The 18,537-nt window shown below is 45.4% G+C and overlaps 1 protein-coding gene across 1 annotated transcript in view; it reads right to left on the bottom strand.

The window, feature by feature from the left end:
* Positions 1-1,611: 1,611 nt before the first annotated feature.
* Positions 1,612-18,537, bottom strand: part of LOC141099695 (uncharacterized) — a 103,750-nt gene continuing 86,824 nt past the window's right edge. The window contains exons 8-9 of the mRNA XM_073587656.1: positions 6,930-7,011; positions 1,612-3,177 (exon numbers count right to left, since the gene is read on the bottom strand). Coding sequence (XP_073443757.1) covers positions 1,736-3,177; positions 6,930-7,011 — 1,524 coding nt within the window. The 3' untranslated portion in view covers positions 1,612-1,735. The remainder of the gene's footprint in view (positions 3,178-6,929; positions 7,012-18,537) is intronic.

Here is an 18,537-nt window from a genome sequence, read left to right as displayed (position 1 = left end):
GGTGAGTTAGGGACACAGGTATCCTGCTCGGCGACAGGTGAAGAGCCTATATAGGGAACGCTAGGAGTGTTCAGGGACACTGCCTCAGGGGAGTGAGGGAGGTCTCCACGTCCCCGTTTCCTATTGCAGGGCCCACCATTGTAACTGTTTTCCCTTCCCCTTTGTCTTGTTGTTTGTTACCGGCCTGCGGGTCGTGTCACACAGGACAGTTACACGTGTTGGTCTTGTTGTTTTAGTTACCGACCTGCGGGTCGTGTCACACAGGACAGGTACATGTGACAGCCCCATAAGTCGCTCCATAGAATAGGCCCCACATGCTGCCCCATAAGATGCTTCATAGATTATGCCCCAATATGCTGCCCCATAAGATGCTGCATAGATTATGCCCCCATATGCTGCCCCATAAGATGCTCCATAGATTATGCCCCCATATGCTGCCCCATAAGATGCTCCATAGAATAAGCCCCATATGCTGGTGCAAATAAAAAAAATGACATACTCACCTCTCGTCGCTGGGGGCCAGGTGCCGGTGTCCTGAGCAGGTGGGGACACCGGCGATCTATGTGGGACGGATGCTGGTGTCAACGCTGGGTCAGGACCCGGCACCTGAGATATTCATCTGTCCCCATTCCAATGCTGCTCGCCGCTATCTGCCGGGTCCTCTGTCAGTGACCTTCAGGCAGCAGAGGGCGCACACTAACTACATCATCGCACCCTCTGCTGCCTGAATGTCACTGACAGAGGACCCAGCAAACAGCGGCAAGCAGCGTTGGAACGGGGACAGGTGAATATCGCATATAGTTACGCCCTCCTGGCGCGGTCTCTGCAGCCCTGTTCTCACGCCTGCCTTCAGCGGTCACGTGGTATTGCTCATTAAAGTCATGAATATGCACATATTCATGACTTTAATGAGCGGTACCACGTGACCAATGAAGGAAGGTGCCTGAGAGCATGGGACAAGCAGGGGGGCTGCAGAGACACGCCAGGGGTGGGTCAGTATGATCTGACACCCCCCCCGCTCCCTCTCCTCCGCCAACCTTCTGGCATTTATGACTCATGTATAAGCAGAGAGGGGGACTTTTAGCCCAAAAAAATGGGATGAAAATCTCGGCTTATACGCGAGTATATACAGTAACAGCAGTTACAATACCAAACTAGGGCAGTCCCTATAGGAGAAAAAACACAAGCATCTGTACTATATTTTCACATACTATCTATTCCTGACACTGGAGTGGCTTATAAACTTACCAAGTATATAGTTTGAGGTCTGGGATCTGCCAATATGTGGCTAGTTTTCTGACTGTTTTGGATAACATGATACATGATTTTAGTTTTTTTGTATAGTCTTGCTTGAATATAGGTCAATATTAAATAGTCTCCTGATGAGTCACCTTTGGCGAGGACGATGAAACCCATAGAAATGAGAGGCTTGGAGAGTGAGTGTGTACACGTCACCTCACCCTATATACTGAACTGTGGGATATATGTTTTTTCTATTAGTCATCTATTGACTAACCTTCAGGGGCAAATTATGGGTATAGTTTTAGATTTGGAATTAATAAAGTTTAGTTTTATCCTTTTGTCAGCAAACATGAGGAATGACAAGAGACAACCCATTTAAGAAGATTTAATTTTGGTTAAAACTATTCCAACATTATGAACATAAAAAAGGCTTCTCCCCTATGTGACGTCTCTGATGTTTATTAACACTTGATTTCCAAGTATATTTCCCACATTAAGAAAATGAAAAAGGCTTCTGCTCTGTGTGACTGCTCTGATGGCGATCAAGAAGCACTTTCTGGTTAAAATATTTCCCACAATCTGAACAGGAAAAAGGCTTCTTCCCCGTGTGAGTTCTATGGTGATTAGCCAAATTTGATTTCCGGTTAAAACATTTCCTACATTCTGAACATGAAAAAGGTTTCTCCCCTGTGTGAATTCTCTGGTGATTAACCACTTGTGATTTCCGGATAAAACATTTCTTACATTCTAAACATGAAAAAGGTTTCTCCCCTCTGTGAGTTCTTTGGTGCCTAACCAATTCTGATTTGTTGACAAAACATTTCCCACATTCTGAACAGGAAAAAGGCTTCTCCCCTGTGTGAATTCTCTGGTGATTAACCAATTGTGATTTCCGGTTAAAACATTTCCCACATTCTGAACAGGAAAAAGGCTTCTCTCCTGTGTGGATTCTCTGGTGCTTAACACAATCTGATTTACTGTTAAAACATTTCCCACATTCTGAACAGGAAAAAGGCTTCTCCCCTGTGTGAGTTCTAAGGTGACTAATAAGATGCTCTTTCTTGTTAAAACATTTCCCACATTCCGAACAGGAAAAAGGCTTCTCCCCTGTGTGAGTTCTATGGTGAATAACCAAATTTGATTTCCGGTTAAAACATTCCCCACATTCTGAACATGGAAAAGGCTTTTCCCCTGTGTGAATTCTATGGTGACTAATAAGATGCTCTTTCTTGTTAAAACATTTCCCACATTCCAAACAGGAAAAAGGCTTCTCCCCTGTGTGAGTTCTATGGTGATTAACCAAATCTGATTTCCGGTTAAAACATTTCCCACATAATGAACAGGAAAAAGGCTTCTCCCCTGTGTGAGTTTTTTGGTGCCTAACCACTTCTGATCTATTGATAAAACATTTCCCACATTCTGAACAGGAAAAAGGCTTCTCCCCTGTGTGAGTTCTATGGTGATTAACCAATTGTGATTTCCAGTTAAAACATTTCCCACATTCTGAACAGGAAAAAGACTTCTCCCCTGTGTGAGTTCTTTGGTGCCCAACCAATTCTGATTTATCGATAAAACATTTCCCACATTGAGAACATGAAAAAGGCTTCTCTCCTGTGTGAGTTCTCTGGTGAGTAACAAAATGAGATTTCTTGTTAAAACATTTCCCACATTCTGAACATGAAAATGACTTTTTTGCTTTAGGAGCAGTTTGTTTTTTACTGCCTCTTTTGTGACTTTTATTTTCCTTAGTAGTCAGTAATGAATCAGAAGATGGGACCTGTTTCATAGGATAAGATGACAGATCTTTGCTGTAAATGGATGATGGTATATCTGGAGTAATGGCATTCACTTCAGTTGTATCTTGTAGGATCTCAAGATTATCAGATTTAAAAATTGAAGATGTCAGCTGTCCCTCTGATCTCCTGGTACAGTCATCTGCTAAGATAAAAAACATCCTTGAGTTTTATATTTTTAAACATTTCTACTTAAACTGTCCATAAAAATGGCAAGCTATGTAAAAAACTTTAATTATTTACCAAGACAATAACTGTTCACAGTCTAATAGAAAACCTTGTTGGATGAACCACTAGTGTGCGGTGTTCAACTGTTTGTTCATTCTGCCTCCCAAATATCAAATAAAAAGAAACCAATCAATGATATGTAGGCAAAAATAATACCAATTCTTATCTCACAAAAAATAAGTCCCCACTCAGGTCCATAATTTGTCAATAGAAAAACAGATAAGGCAGGCTACAGTTAGTGCTATAGTTAGGGTTAGTGTTGGGGTAAAGTTAGGGTTACTTTTAGGTTAAAGTTAGGGTTAGGGTCATGCTAAAGTTAGTTACTGTTAGGCTAAAGAATTAGGCTTTTCTCAATTGTCTCCCCAATAATTTGGTCACGTCAGTCATGTCAGAGATTTCTATTTCCGGAAAAAGAAATAAAAACAAATAAAATGGCCCGTCAGTATTATAGTGCAGAGGAGGCTTATGCACTTTTATGTTCTGACAGTGAAGAAAGTGCAGTGTCAGATGGCGATGTGGATTTCAAGGGCTTTAGTAGCAGCGACAGTGATAGCTCAGAAATGAGCAGTGATTCTGGTCCATCCTCACACACAAGGACCAGTACAACAAGAAGGACAAATAGCGCTTCTGGAGAAATGTCTCCAACTCAGGGAACAATGCCCAGTACTAGCGCTGTCCCTAGTGCTCGTGAATTGGCGCACACCAATGTCCAAGGGGCTTTGCCTCTTGATGTAGCATTTCCCAGATGGGAGGCTTCGGATTCGGCTACTCCATTCATCCCTCATTGTAATGCCATTCCTGGTATAAATGTGGAGGTGGAAAATTTGGGACCAATTATTTTTTTAGTTTGTTTCTGACCGATAGCTTGCTAGAGCATATTGTCCTACAGATTTATATGTGTCCCAATTCATCAACCAGAATCCACGATCCTATTATGCTAGGTCAAATTTGTGGAACCAACTAATGTCCTAGAAATTAAAACATTTTTAGGACTTACATTCGCTATGTGGCTTGTTAAAGAAATTAGCATTCAGTCCTATTGGTCCAACCGCCCTGTTCAAGTCACACCCTACTTATCTGCGGACATCCAGAAAAATCGTTTGGGAGCTGATAACTCCTTTTTTACAAAAAGGCTGCAATCTGTATGTTGACAACTACTACACCAGCATACCTCTATTTAAAAGTCTGGTTGAACATAACATAGGGGCTTGTGGGACCATTTGGAAAAACCGTCAGGGGTTTCCACAATCATTGGTCAGCAAAAAGTTCTGAAAGGGGCAGTCAGGGGCTTTACACAATGGAGAGCTGCTTGCCCTTAAGTATAAGGATAAAAATGATATTTTTATCCTGAGCTCGATCCACACAGATGCCACAAGGGCCACTGCAGACCAACAGGGATCCACTACTCCAAAACCTGTGTCTGTCATTGACTACAACAAATATATGGGGGTGTGGACCTTGCAGATCAGGTTCTACAGCCATACCAGGTATCAAGAAAATCATATGTCTGGTATAAAAAGTTAGTCATGTATTTGTTTCAGGTGGCCACATATAATTCTTTTGTGTTATACAAAAAAGCCGGAAATGCAGATACTTTCTTTGATTATCAGGAAAAGGTCACTGAAAATCTTGTTTTTGATAATTTTGTCCCCGCCAATCCTTTAGAATCTGAAGATGTGAGAAGACTCACTGAGCGACATTTTATTGCACTCATCCCAGTAACTGAAACAAGAAAGAACCCCCAGAGAAGATGTCGTGTATGTTCCTAGAGAGGAATGAGGCATGATCCCCGCTATTATTACCCACAATGCCCATCACTGCCAGCCTTATGCCTCCATGACGGCTTTACAATCTTCCACACAGAACCACGGTTTTGAACTGTTTTGACATTCAAGCATTTGGTTTATTTAGTGACAGACACATTTGAGTAGAGTTGACTTAACAATTTCCGGGGGTAGGTGGGGGAGGTCTCCAGAGACACAAGCTGGGCACAATATGTTATTGTGAGGCTTAGAAAAAAAACTACATCCAGCAAAATGTCACCGGTCATGGCGGCGCCTGCACAGTAGCATCTATAAGTAAGAGATAGAGGCTACTGGACAGGGGCCGCTGGTGTCATTTTGCTGGATGTAATTTTTTTGTAAGCCTCACAATAGCCACAATATTATAGGCATTATCACCAATAATATCAATGCTATTATATGCATTATGTAATAATGGGGGGCAGGTCAGTGAGGGGTCAGCGACCTGTCATAAGCCAATACAGATGAATATGTAATCAGAGCACCACATAAAGCCCCACCCACAGCCCCACCCACAGCCCCGCCCCAGAGCACGAGAATCTCATTAACTGAAAGCTACAAATACAGATTACACAACAGTAAACCAGAGTTGCCCTCATTTATGGTGGACCATTGGAGCTACTATGAATCCTGACCAGAAGATTAGAGAAAATAATATTGCTCCCCATTTCAGGAGAGATTGTGCAGTAATCTGAATTCCTTAGGATCAGAAACAATGTAATTTATGACGTGGAGTGAATCCATGACACCAGGGCTGGAGCCAACACATCTCCTGCAGGCGGGAATAAATGTATATTACAGCCATCAGCCACGCACAGCTTAGAGATCTATCAGGGCACCGGTGGAATGTTTGTCCTGGAGATTATCACAATCCTCCTGGAAGTTAGTTGGTTTTAATACAAATTGAAAAGTCAGGATAAAGGGAAACTCTGCTGTTATTGGACAGAAATTCACACTTGGCCTCACTGCACATTTACTGTTGTCGCTCATAAAAGGGAAGTTTGGCCAGAAAGACTGGACCTGGTCTTGTAGGGACCATAATACATTCAGCAGCACAAAAGGGAGAGAAGATTCATCCGATAAGATCTCAGGAATCTAGGAAGCCAACAGCATCATTACCCTCCGCTTTCTCTTACAGGCCCAGCATAAGATTTTTCTTCAAGTGATTTTCTATCTTGTCAGCACATTCTACGTACGCTGTCATTTGGCTTTATAGTTACAGATCTGGGCAGGTAACGATCAGTGTCTCCTAATGTGAAGGAGAGAATGGCTAAGGAAATCAACTATTAAATCTTATATAAGTCAGTTCAGATATGGTGTACCAAGATGGCGTCTGTGTCTTCAGACAACACCCTGGAATGAATCCTTGGAATGCAGAAGCTGAGATACTGGATACCATATATGGAAGTGAAGATGAAATGGACCTATCATAGACTGACACTGGCTACTCAGAAGATTGTGTGACACCCATTTCCTGTCTCTCTGTCATAAGAATAAACTTCAGTTGTGTGCAAGCCTTTGCTGAGAAAGGGGTAGACATCTAACTCTGTGTTCGGTGTGACTCTTTAAGCGCGCACTCGGCCTATATTAGGTCAGGTACAAGCAATCACATAGATCTTGCTTTAAGGGATCACCCTCACATTAATCCCAGGGGGTAGGTGGATACTCCAGGTTATAAGTTCTATAAAAAAGGTCTTTCAATGCCCAAAGTCATTTGAACAGTTTTGGGTGGAGGAGAATGTTGTGGTGTAGAGGCAAAATGGTGATCATGGTAATACGGCCGGACTACACCACCGATAAAGCAGCCACAGCCGGTGACTGAGAGGAATCTGTGACTTCTCTGCATTCAGTGGTTACTACTCACCTGGGTAGTCATATGTGGGAATCTCCTCTTTACACCGCTCATCACCCCTCACATATGTCTCTGTAGTATTAATATGGGTCAGATCTTCACCCTGAAACAAATATTGTAAAAGTCACAGACAGATGGAGAAGTCCCATCTATGATCAGCTCTAATCCTGCCATCTCCACCGTTCTCATTATACAAGTATAAAACATGTAATACTGGAGGATAAAACAAGACTGAGCACAAGACCATCACAGCCGTCTACACATCATAGGGGAGATCTCCTGACACCTTCTCTCCATCTACCTGATGATCCTGGGGAGCACTGGGATCTTCTTGGTTACAGTCCTGTGGAAGAAGAGGACGGGGACATCTCTCTGGTGTTGTCCTCTTACTGGACAGATCTGGAGGAAACACATACAGGGACTGAATTCATTCTTTACATACAGATAATTATAGGCCGTGTGTATTTAGTCCTATTACCTGGTGATGTGAGGGGCTGGGGAACCTCCATTATGACGTCCTTGTACAGATCTCTGTGTCCTTCTAAATACTCCCACTCCTCCATGGAGAAATAGACAGCGACATCCTGACACCTTATAGGAACCTGATACATACAATGATACCGTCATCCCCTCGATCCCTTCATAGTGTTACTGTATAATGTCCCAGCATTCCCAGCAGTGTCACCTCTCCAGTCAGCAGCTCCATCATCTTGTAGATGAGTTCTAGGATCTTCTGGTCATTGATGTCCTCATGGATCAGGGGGTGAGGTGGAGGCCCCGTGATTGGGCTCAGGGGTCTTCCACATCCCTCAGACACAGGGTCCTGACAGCGATCACTAGAGGTCTTCTTCACCACTGTGTAATCCTGGTTATGGAGAGAAACATTAATAAATCTCACTCCAGACATTTCCAGAGTCCTCACCTCTCCAGTTCTGTCCATCTCTTATTCCCATAGATAAGAATGATGTAATGTGACGTCATCAGAATCTCTCACCTCTCCAGTGAGACGGAAGAGGATCTCTAGGGTGAGGTGTAACATCCTCTCCGCCATCTTGTCTCTGTCCATATCCATCCTTGATGGGTAAATCAGGAAAATTCTCTTCTGTAGAAGATCTTCACTGAGAGGATCCGATATTGTAGAGACCTGAATGAGAAGAAGATGATCCGATGTAACATCATAAGAATCCTGTGTAATAATACAATTACTGGAGATAATAAGGGAAACATAGGAGGAGATTTATTATCTTACAGGGTTTAGTTTTCTTCCCTGACATCTACTAATAAAACCTATATATTTAGGCCACAGACAACAAGCAGTTTCCACCTCGGAGTCGGCAGCTGAACACGTTCCTCATAGACTCATCTTCCATAACGCTAATTCTCGTCTCATTACCGACACTGGAATCGGCATTAGCAATACTGCAGGAGATATTCATTACACGTGACATGAGAAATAACTCCTTCATGATGAGGACGACATCTTCATCTTCTACTGCGGCTCTAGAGACAGATTTGGCCAGAGTCGGTCACTGCCTCCATCCCCACCGGCCGTCTATATGAAGGTTTCCCGTCTTCCCCGCACTGGAATCTTCTCTCACGTTAGATCTCAGCTCTGAGTCACACACAGAAGTTTGAGGCTTTTAGAAAAGATTTTTTGCTTCCACAAACACAACGGACAGAAATGATCTGATCCCAAAGTCTCCATGTACAGTGATTTATGGGGATTATTTCTGGCCTTAGGCTTTCCTATATTACAAGAAAAACTCCAGAAAAAGCCGATATTAAAATGTTTCTAAAGAAAATTGGCTCCAACAATTCTTGTAAGAAGAAAAAAATATGTAAAAAGCAGAAGATACATTTTATAATTTTTAACATGTTAAACATTTATTAAAAGGAAATTAATCTTTTTGGGCCCCAGAACATAGATGTACACCGCAGGGACGGCACAGATGAGGCGGCAACAAAAACCCTGGCAGTTTAACCACTTGCTGCTGTGAAAAGCAAATATGACATCTAAGAAGGTGTGACAGAGTTCGGCTGAATGCCCCCTGCCTCCAAGTACTCGATAGTATGGGGCGTCCTAGTTACTCCGATACTTACATGCCTAATAATGGTGTCTGGGCTGCAATGTATGAAGGTCTATTTGGCCGGGCCAGAGGCAGCGTCCAATAAGTTACCTTATAACGCCCCCATACACATTAGACTAAAGCTCCATGAAAGCACTGATTTCGGGGGGTTTGGCCGACCATATAATGTATTTGGGGGCCTCCCGACAGATGATGTCAGGACAGAGAAGGATCTGGCATCCTGAATTTCAGAGGATAATCCGTTTGTTCTTCCTGTAGATAATCCTCCTCTAGAGGAGTCTGGAGGCGACTCTCTCATACAGACCACAGGAAAGCTGGAATATTTGTGTGTATGGGGGAGTCGGGAGAGATCGCCGTCTGCCAAATGACCGCTCAGCCAACTCTGGTCTCACGTGTATGGGGCCGTTAGTATTACACTGACAGGCAGCGATGATACACGGCACTACAGTAGTACAGGGCATCACCGGAGCCATCAGAGGCTTGTATGTTGTGCGATCGCACTGATCAGAGGGGTTTAAAAAAGGTTTAAAGGGGGAAAAAAATCACAGTTTCAGCAACAAGAAATATCCATCACTATATGGAAAGCAGAGTCACTGCACAATGTTAGTTACGTCACGTCCATAACTACTTTATTATACTCTGTTATCCTGTACACAGTGGAGTAGATAGAAATCACAGATCCCACAGCAATAGCTGGAATTGGGCCCTCCAACGTAAAGAAAAAAAATCTATCTATATACACTGTTCAAAAAAATAAAGGGAACACTTAAACAACAAAATATAACTCCAAGTAAATCAAACTTCTGTGAAATCAAACTGTCCACTTAGGAAGCAACACTGATTGTCAATCAATTTCACATGCTGTTGTGTAAATGGAATAGACAACAGAAGGAAATTATTGGCAATTATCAAGACACCCTCAATAAAGGAGCGGTTCTGCAGGTGGGGACCACAGACCACATCTCAGTACCAATGCTTCTGGCTGACGTTTTGGTCACTTTCGAATGTTGGTTGTGCTTTCACACTTGTGGTAGAATGAGACAGACTCTACAACACATACAAGTGGCTCAGGTAGTGCAGCTCATCCAGGATGGCACATCAATGCGAGCTGTGGCAAGAAAGTTTGCTGTGTCTGTCAGCGTAGTGTCCAGAGGCTGGAGGCACTACAAGGAGACAGGCCATTACACTAGGAGATGTGGAGGGGGCCGTATGAGGGCATCAACCCAGCAGCAGGACCGCTACCTCCACCTTTATGCAAGGAGGAACAGGAGGAGCACTGCCAGAGACCTGCAAAATGATCTTCAGCAGGCCACAAATGTGCATGTGTCTGCACAAACGGTTAGAAACTGACTCCATTAGGATGGTCTGAGGTCACGACGTCCACAGATGGGGGTTGTGCTCACAGCCCAACACCGTACAGGATGCTTGGCATTTGCCACAGAGCACCAGGGTTGGCAAATTCACCACTGGCGCCCTGTGCTCTTCACAGATGGAAGCAGGTTCACACTGAGCACATGTGACAGCCGTGACAGAGTCTGGAGACGCCGTGGAGAGCGATCTGCTGCCTGCAACATCCTTCAGCATGACCGGTTTGGCAGTGGTCAGTAATGGTGTGGGGTGGCATTTCTTTGGAGGCCACACGATGTTGGGCTGTGAGCACAACCCCCATGGAGACACAATTGTGCCTTTACCTGGAGATAAATTCCCAGTGGGGGCAATTTCCAAAATGCAATAACTTAAGTGGGGAATTCAGCTCTTTTCACACTTAAGGGATCTGTATATGGAGTCTACAGACTACAGTGGGGAAAATAAGGATTTGTTACGCTGCCAATTTTGGGGCTAAAGTCACATTTTTGTGAGGAAATAAAGTACAATTGTCATTTTTTCCTTCCACATTGCTTAAATTCCTGTCACACTGTCCGGATTCAGATATTGTCCTGTCAGAAAGGAGAATACAGGGAGCGAAAGGGTTAATAGGACTCACAGGAGGAACCGGCCCAGAAAGCAGAAGATCCAGGAGCATCCGCCACATATATGACTGCTCTGTGCACAGGACCTGTGATGAGGTCACAGGAGGGGAGGAGTCAGGGGTCACATGATCAGGGGCCTCAGTGTGTGCAGGACTCAGTGTGCTGGAGCGCTCCCGATAATCAGCTGCGTGTGTCGCGCTGTGTGATAGTCACAGCACCTGCATGGAGGGCGACACACGCAGCTGATTATCGGGAGCGCTCCAGGGATCCGGGGTCCCGATGCAGCTATTCGGTAAGCGATATTAGCCAATAACAACTTCTCCGACGATATTCGCTCATCTCTAGTAATAACAGCTCAAAGAAATTCACCGAACTTTTCATTAAGTTTAATAGCGAGACCCTATTAAATATTGAGCACCAGCGGGACGAAGCATTGACAGCGGCATGTAAAAGTGTGGGCGTCCCTGGTCAAAATGACCGTTATTGTGAGCAGTAGTAAGATGAAGATGAAATGATCTCTAAAAGGCCGAACCTCTAAGATGACACATGGCCTTTGTATTTTAGACAAAAATAATATTAAAAAAATATATATATAGACTTTTTTACAATTTCATAATTGCAAAAAGGAAAAAGGGCGATGCAAAACTTTGGGCACCCTTGGAGATTTGTGTACTGAGATGATTTTGATCAAGATTTCACAACTTAATTAGCTTGTTAGGGTTATGGTGAAATCACATGGTGACCAGGAGCTACAGTCTGAGGAAATAGCTAAAAAGCCTTCACTAGACCCCTGTACAGCTGTATAATGAGGCCCAGGCTTTATAGTGAAGGGACAGGAGTGAGGGCCTGTTCCCAGGAGCTACAGTCTGAGGAAAGGGCTAAAAAGCCTTCACTAGACCCCTGTACAGCTGTATAATGAGGCCAGGCTTTATAGTGAAGGGACAGGAGTGAGGGCCTGTGCCCAGGAGCTACAGTCTGAGGAAAGAGCTAAAAAGCCTTCACTAGACCCCTGTACAGCTGTATAATGAGGCCAGGCTTTATAGTGAAGGGACAGGAGTGAGGGCCTGTGCCCAGGAGCTACAGTCTGAGGAAAGGGCTAAAAAGCCTTCACTAGACCCCTGTACAGCTGTATAATGAGGCCCATGCTTTATAGTGAAGGGACAGGTGTGAGGGGCCTGTTCCCAGGAGCTACAGTCTGAGGAAAGGGCTAAAAAGCCTTCACTAGACCCCTGTACAGCTGTATAATGAGGCCCATGCTTTATAGTGAAGGGACAGGTGTGAGGGGCCTGTTCCCAGGAGCTACAGTCTGAGGAAAGGGCTAAAAAGCCTTCACTAGACCCCTGTACAGCTGTATAATGAGGCCCAGGCTTTATACAGAAGGGACAGGAGTGAGGGCCTGTGCCCAGGAGCTACAGTCTGAGGAAAGGGCTAAAAAGCCTTTACTAGACTCCTGTACAGCTGTATAATGAGGCCCAGGCTTTATAGTGAAGGGACAGGAGTGAGGGCCTGTTCCCAGGAGCTACAGTCTGAGGAAAGGGCTAAAAGCCTTCACTAGACCCCTGTACAGCTATATAATGAGGCCCAGGCTTTATAGTGAAGGGACAGGAGTGAGGGCCTGTTCCCAGGAGCTACAGTCTGAGGAAAGGGCTAAAAGCCTTCACTAGACCCCTGTACAGCTGTATAATGAGGCCCAGGCTTTATAGTGAAGGGACAGGAGTGAGGGCCTGTTCCCAGGAGCTACAGTCTGAGGAAAGGGCTAAAAAGCCTTCACTAGACCCCTGTACAGCTGTATAATGAGGCCCATGCTTTATAGTGAAGGGACAGGTGTGAGGGGCCTGTTCCCAGGAGCTACAGTCTGAGGAAAGGGCTAAAAAGCCTTCACTAGACCCCTGTACAGCTGTATAATGAGGCCCAGGCTTTATACAGAAGGGACAGGAGTGAGGGCCTGTGCCCAGGAGCTACAGTCTGAGGAAAGGGCTAAAAAGCCTTTACTAGACTCCTGTACAGCTGTATAATGAGGCCCAGGCTTTGTAGTGAAGGGACAGGAGTGAGGGCCTGTTCCCAGGAGCTACAGTCTGAGGAAAGGGCTAAAAGCCTTCACTAGACCCCTGTACAGCTATATAATGAGGCCCAGGCTTTATAGTGAAGGGACAGGAGTGAGGGCCTGTTCCCAGGAGCTACAGTCTGAGGAAAGGGCTAAAAGCCTTCACTAGACCCCTGTACAGCTGTATAATGAGGCCCAGGCTTTATAGTGAAGGGAGAGGAGTGAGGGCCTGTTCCCAGGAGCTACAGACTGAGGAAAGGGCTAAAAAGCCTTCACTAGACCCCTGTACAGCTGTATAATGAGGCCCAGGCTTTATAGTGAAGGGACAGAAGTGAGGGCCTGTGCCCAGGAGCTACAGTCTGAGGAAATTGCTAAAAAGCCTTCACTAGACCCCTGTACAGCTGTATAATGAGGCCCAGGCTTTATAGTGAAGGGACAGGAGTGAGGGCCTGTTCCCAGGAGCTACAGTCTGAGGAAAGGGCTAAATGCCTTCACTAGACCCCTGTACAGCTGTATAATGAGGCCCAGGCTTTATAGTGAAGGGAGAGGAGTGAGGGCCTGTTCCCAGGAGCTACAGACTGAGGAAAGGGCTAAAAAGCCTTCACTAGACCCCTGTACAGCTGTATAATGAGGCCCAGGCTTTATAGTGAAGGGACAGGAGTGAGGGCCTGTTCCCAGGAGCTACAGACTGAGGAAAGGGCTAAAAAGCCTTCACTAGACCCCTGTACAGCTGTATAATGAGGCCCAGGCTTTATAGTGAAGGGACAGGAGTGAGGGCCTGTGCCCAGGAGCTACAGTCTGAGGAAAGGGCTAAAAAGCCTTCACTAGACCCCTGTACAGCTGTATAATGAGGCTCAGGCTTTATAGTGAAGGGACAGGAGGGAGAAAAGTGGGGAAAGGAGCCAGAAGAGCCGGACTGCCCATCACTAACCTGCAGAGCCGCACTCCACATATATGGCTGCTCTGTGCACAGGACCTGTGATGAGGTCACAGGAGGGGAGGAGTCAGGGGTCACATGATCTCCGGAGTGCAGACCTCCATGGAGCCTTCTCCTCAGTCAGTGACATTCCCGCCATTATTCGCCCCTCACTACTGGCACAATTACCCCGCGCCGCCTTCTCTACACAGTGTTGTGTGTGGAATGTAACGTGTGATTTCTCTGGAGGGAAATAGACCCCACAGGAGGGAATTATCCCCAGTTACCGGCCGTCTACTATATGGCGGCATATGATTGTGCTATAGACTCCACATCAGGAGCTAAAATGCCCAAATCTCTAATGTAACCGCTATAAGAGAAGATATAACAAATTTCCCCTAAACTCACACAGCGGAGGAGGCCTCACTTGGAGCAATGTGACTCGCGCACAGAAAATCTATTCCCGGTTCTGTGATAAGTTATCGGCCGACAGGAAGAAGAAAGGTCTGAATTACAGCCCAGACTGGAGGAGAAACTGCAGGAGTGAGAATTGGCCAATCAGCGATCTTCACCCCTATACTTATCTACACAAATACAAGATATGAAATGACAATTAGACGCCATTCTCACCACCAGGACGGAGAGGCGCTAACTTGGAGTAAAGCCGCGTTTTATCACCATGCCAATAAGCCTAATAAGATGCCGCTCGTAAGCTCAGAATGAGAGAGTCACTGCATAAAATCTCCTCTATAAAAGACCCTAAGGGTCAGATCTCAGCCCACCCCGATGTCATGTATAGCACTTATAATGAATACCCCCAGAGTTTGTATTCGCCCCACAATCACCCCCCCCTCACTACTGGAGTCATTCCTTCACACACTACATCTACCTAACCTGACTGAGTCCGCGGCACAACAACTCCATTTACACATCTCTGAGGAGGAAATAGTTTCACCAATCAAAAAACTAAAAAGAGGAAAGGCCCCGGGGCCGGATGGTCTTACAGCAATATATTATAAAAAATGCAGCGATGTGCTGACACCACATATAAAAACCTCTGTAATTCACTACTAAATGGCTCACAGCTGCCCCCTGAGTTCTACGTGGCGCATGTAACCGTAATCCCTAATCCTAAGAAAGATCATCTCACCACAAATTATAGACCTATATCCCTCTTATACATTGACTTCAAAATCTTTACATCCATTGTGACTAACAGGATCAATAAAATCCTCCCTCACCTCATCCATCGGGATCAGGTTGGTTTTATACCGGCGCGACAGGCCCCAGATAATATTAGGAGAGAGTTAAATATTATTCATACAACTAACCTACAGCGAAAGCGACTTCTCCTGCTTGCATTAGATACTGAGACGGCTTTCGATTCGGCGTCCTGGACATATCTCTTTACGGTTCTATCGGAAGTCGGATTCTCCCCTAAACTTATAAAGTGCCTCCAATTGTTATATGATAGCCCTATCGCTTATGTAAAACTCCCGTCACCACATCCCCCTCCAATTAATATTCAGAGGGTACCAGGCAGGGCTGTCCTCTATCTCCGGATCTTTTTACACTTGCAATGGAACCCATTGTGGAAGCAATAAGGAGAGATCAGAATATCCTGGGCCCTGAGAATATGGGAGACCAATATAAAGTCAGCCTCTTTGCGGATGATCTCCTGCTAACATTAATAAGTCCCCACACTACACTCCCTCACTTGTTTTCCCTCCTTCACAAATTTGAGAAGATTTCAGGGTTAAAGATTAACATTGAGAAATCCGAAGCATTATTTGTAAATTTTCCTAAGACAGAGCAATCTAATATAGCCTCCCATTTTGGGTTTATAGACAAAGAACATTATCTAACATATCTGGGTATCAACTTAACAGCCAACAGGTCACCTCTGTTTAGGTGGAATTACACTCCACTGATCCAAAACTTCCAGAGGGACCTGGATAGATGGGCTTCCTCAAAGTTATCCTGGCCCGGCAGAATACAGGCATTAAAAATGGTGTCACTGCCTCGCTTCTTATATCTATTTAGGTCCCTCCCAATTATGGTACCAGCCAGAACGTTCACTCATTTACACTCTACGATGTCTAAATTTCTTTGGCTCGGAAAACAACCCAGAATTTATGTTTCGTCACAGAAAAGAAGGGGATTTATCCCTCCCTAGTTTTACACTTTATTACAAGTCGGCACAGATTGCTCCATTAATAAGTGCGTGTTCTTATCCCAATAGTCCGAGATGTGTTATTCTGGAATCATTTCTCTCCAAACCATTCTCTTTATCAGGCCTAATGTGGACCACAGACCGACTTCCACGGGGGTTAAGGAATGTGGCTCCTTTTACAGTCCACTCGTTGCTTCTTTGGAGGAAAGTCCGGTTTAAATATAACTTACAATCAATCCCTTCTCCCCTGACAGCTATATTACAAAACCCCATGTTCCCGCCAGGCCTTGAGCCACAAATTTTTTCTTGGTGGAAGCTGAAAGGTATTCATATACTTAAACATTTGTGTTCCCCATTCAATATATTACTTGATAGACAGGAATTTGTTCAAAAATGTGACCCTCCAGTTAGGGACGTAATGCGATTGAACCAGATCTTTCTACTTTGCAAAGCAGATCCTCCCGAGCGGTACTACTCTCAGGGCAACCAGTTTTGAAAATTAATGTCTAAATGACCCTTTGGGCAGGGGAACGATCTCATTGATCTACTATGCTATAAATTCTCCACAAAATGATAAAAAATTGAAGTATACAGTATGTTACAGTGGGAGGAGGATCTGGGGTTTGAATAGACAATTGATGAATGGTATCGTAGCTGTGACACCCTATCATGAGGTAATCACCAGACTTCCCTTGTGGAGACCTCCTTAAAACTATTGTACAGAGTCTATTATGTACTGGAAAAAACTCACAGCATTTTTCCTAAAATCTCGGGAGACTGTTTTAGGGGCTGTGGAATATCTGGTGACATGAGACATATTTGGTGGTCTTGTATGGTGGTTTCTGGGCTTTGGGAGAAGGTGAAGCGTCTGATAGCACAGATGTATGGTGGACCGGTTGATCTGGAACCTTCTACCCTATTACTGGGAATCAGGCCTTCTCGGCTTCCAAAAACCTTTCAGAAGCTAGTAAACTACTTATGTATGGCCACTAAAATCCACATTGCGGCAAAGTGGAAGTCGCCCTCACTGTCAATATCTATGGTGAAAGAGAAGATGAACGACATTATGTTATTCTCATTTGTGGCCCCAGCGTTTCTTGTAGAATAAATCCCTTTCTCACACAGTCCTGTAGTAATGACTTTGTTCTCACGTTTTGTAGGAGGGTTCGTCTGACTCCATCTTATGTTATCAGTATAAGTGCGAGAGATGAGAGATCGACGACTGCAGTTTTACCGTGTGTGTCCGGCGTCTGTTCTACAGTGTGAGAGATGCAGGGTCTGTGACCGAAGCTGGGGGTAAAGGGGTGTATACAGCATACACAGGGGTCTACGACCGAAGCTGGGGGTATACGGGTGTATACAGTGTACACTGAGGGGTCTGTGACCGAAGCTGGGGGTATACGGGTGTATACAGAGTACACAGAGGTCTGTTACCGAAGCTGGGGATATACGGGTGTATACAGCATACACAGGGGTTTGCGACTGAAGCTGGGGGTATACGGGTGTATACAGAGTACACAGGGGTCTGCGACCGAAGCTGGGAGTATACGGGTGTATACAGCGTACACAGGGGTCTGCGACTGAAGCTGGGGGTATACGGGTGTATACAGCATACTCAGGGGTTTGCGACTGAAGCTGGGGGTATACGGGTGTATACAGCGTACACAGGGGTCTGCGACCGAAGCTGGGGGTATACGGGTGTATACAGAGTGCACAGGGGTCTGCGACCGAAGCTGGGGGTATACGGGTGTATACAGAGTGCACAGGGGTCTGCGACCGAAGCTGGGGGTATACGGGTGTATACAGAGTACACAGGGGTCTGCGACCGAAGCTGGGGGTATACGGGTGTATACAGCGTACACAGGGGTCTGCGACCGAAGTTGGGGGTATACGGGTGTATACAGCGTACACAGGGGGTCTGTGACCAAAGCTGGGGGTATACAGGTGTATACAGCGTACACAGGGGTCTGTGACCGAGTCTGCAACCGAAGCTGGGGGTATACAGGTACATACAGCGTACACAGAGGTGTCTGCGACCGAAACTGGGGATATACGGGTGTATACAGCATACACGGAGGGGTCTATGACCGAAGCTGGGGGTATACGGGTGCATACAGCGTACATAGGGGGATCTGTGACCAAAGCTGGGGTATACGGGTGTATACAGCGTACACAGGGGGGTCTGTGACTGAAGCTGGGGGTATACGGGTGTATACAGCATACACGGAGGGGTCTATGACCGAAGCTGGGGCTATACGGGTGCATACAGCGTACGTAGGGGGATCTGTGACCAAAGCTGTGGGTATACGGGTGTATACAGAGTAGACAGAGGGGTCTGCGACTGAAGCTGGGGGTATACGGGTGTATACAGCGCACACAGGGGGGTCTGTGACCAAAGCTGGGGGTATACAGGTGTATACAGCGTACACA

This window comes from Dendrobates tinctorius, unplaced genomic scaffold (assembly GCF_039654945.1).
Source record: "Dendrobates tinctorius isolate UK_male_01 unplaced genomic scaffold, ASM3965494v1 ptg000101l, whole genome shotgun sequence".
NCBI lineage: Eukaryota > Metazoa > Chordata > Amphibia > Anura > Dendrobatidae > Dendrobates > Dendrobates tinctorius.
Note: the sequence above shows the minus strand (reverse complement) of the source record. Positions and strands in the feature narration are given on the sequence as shown.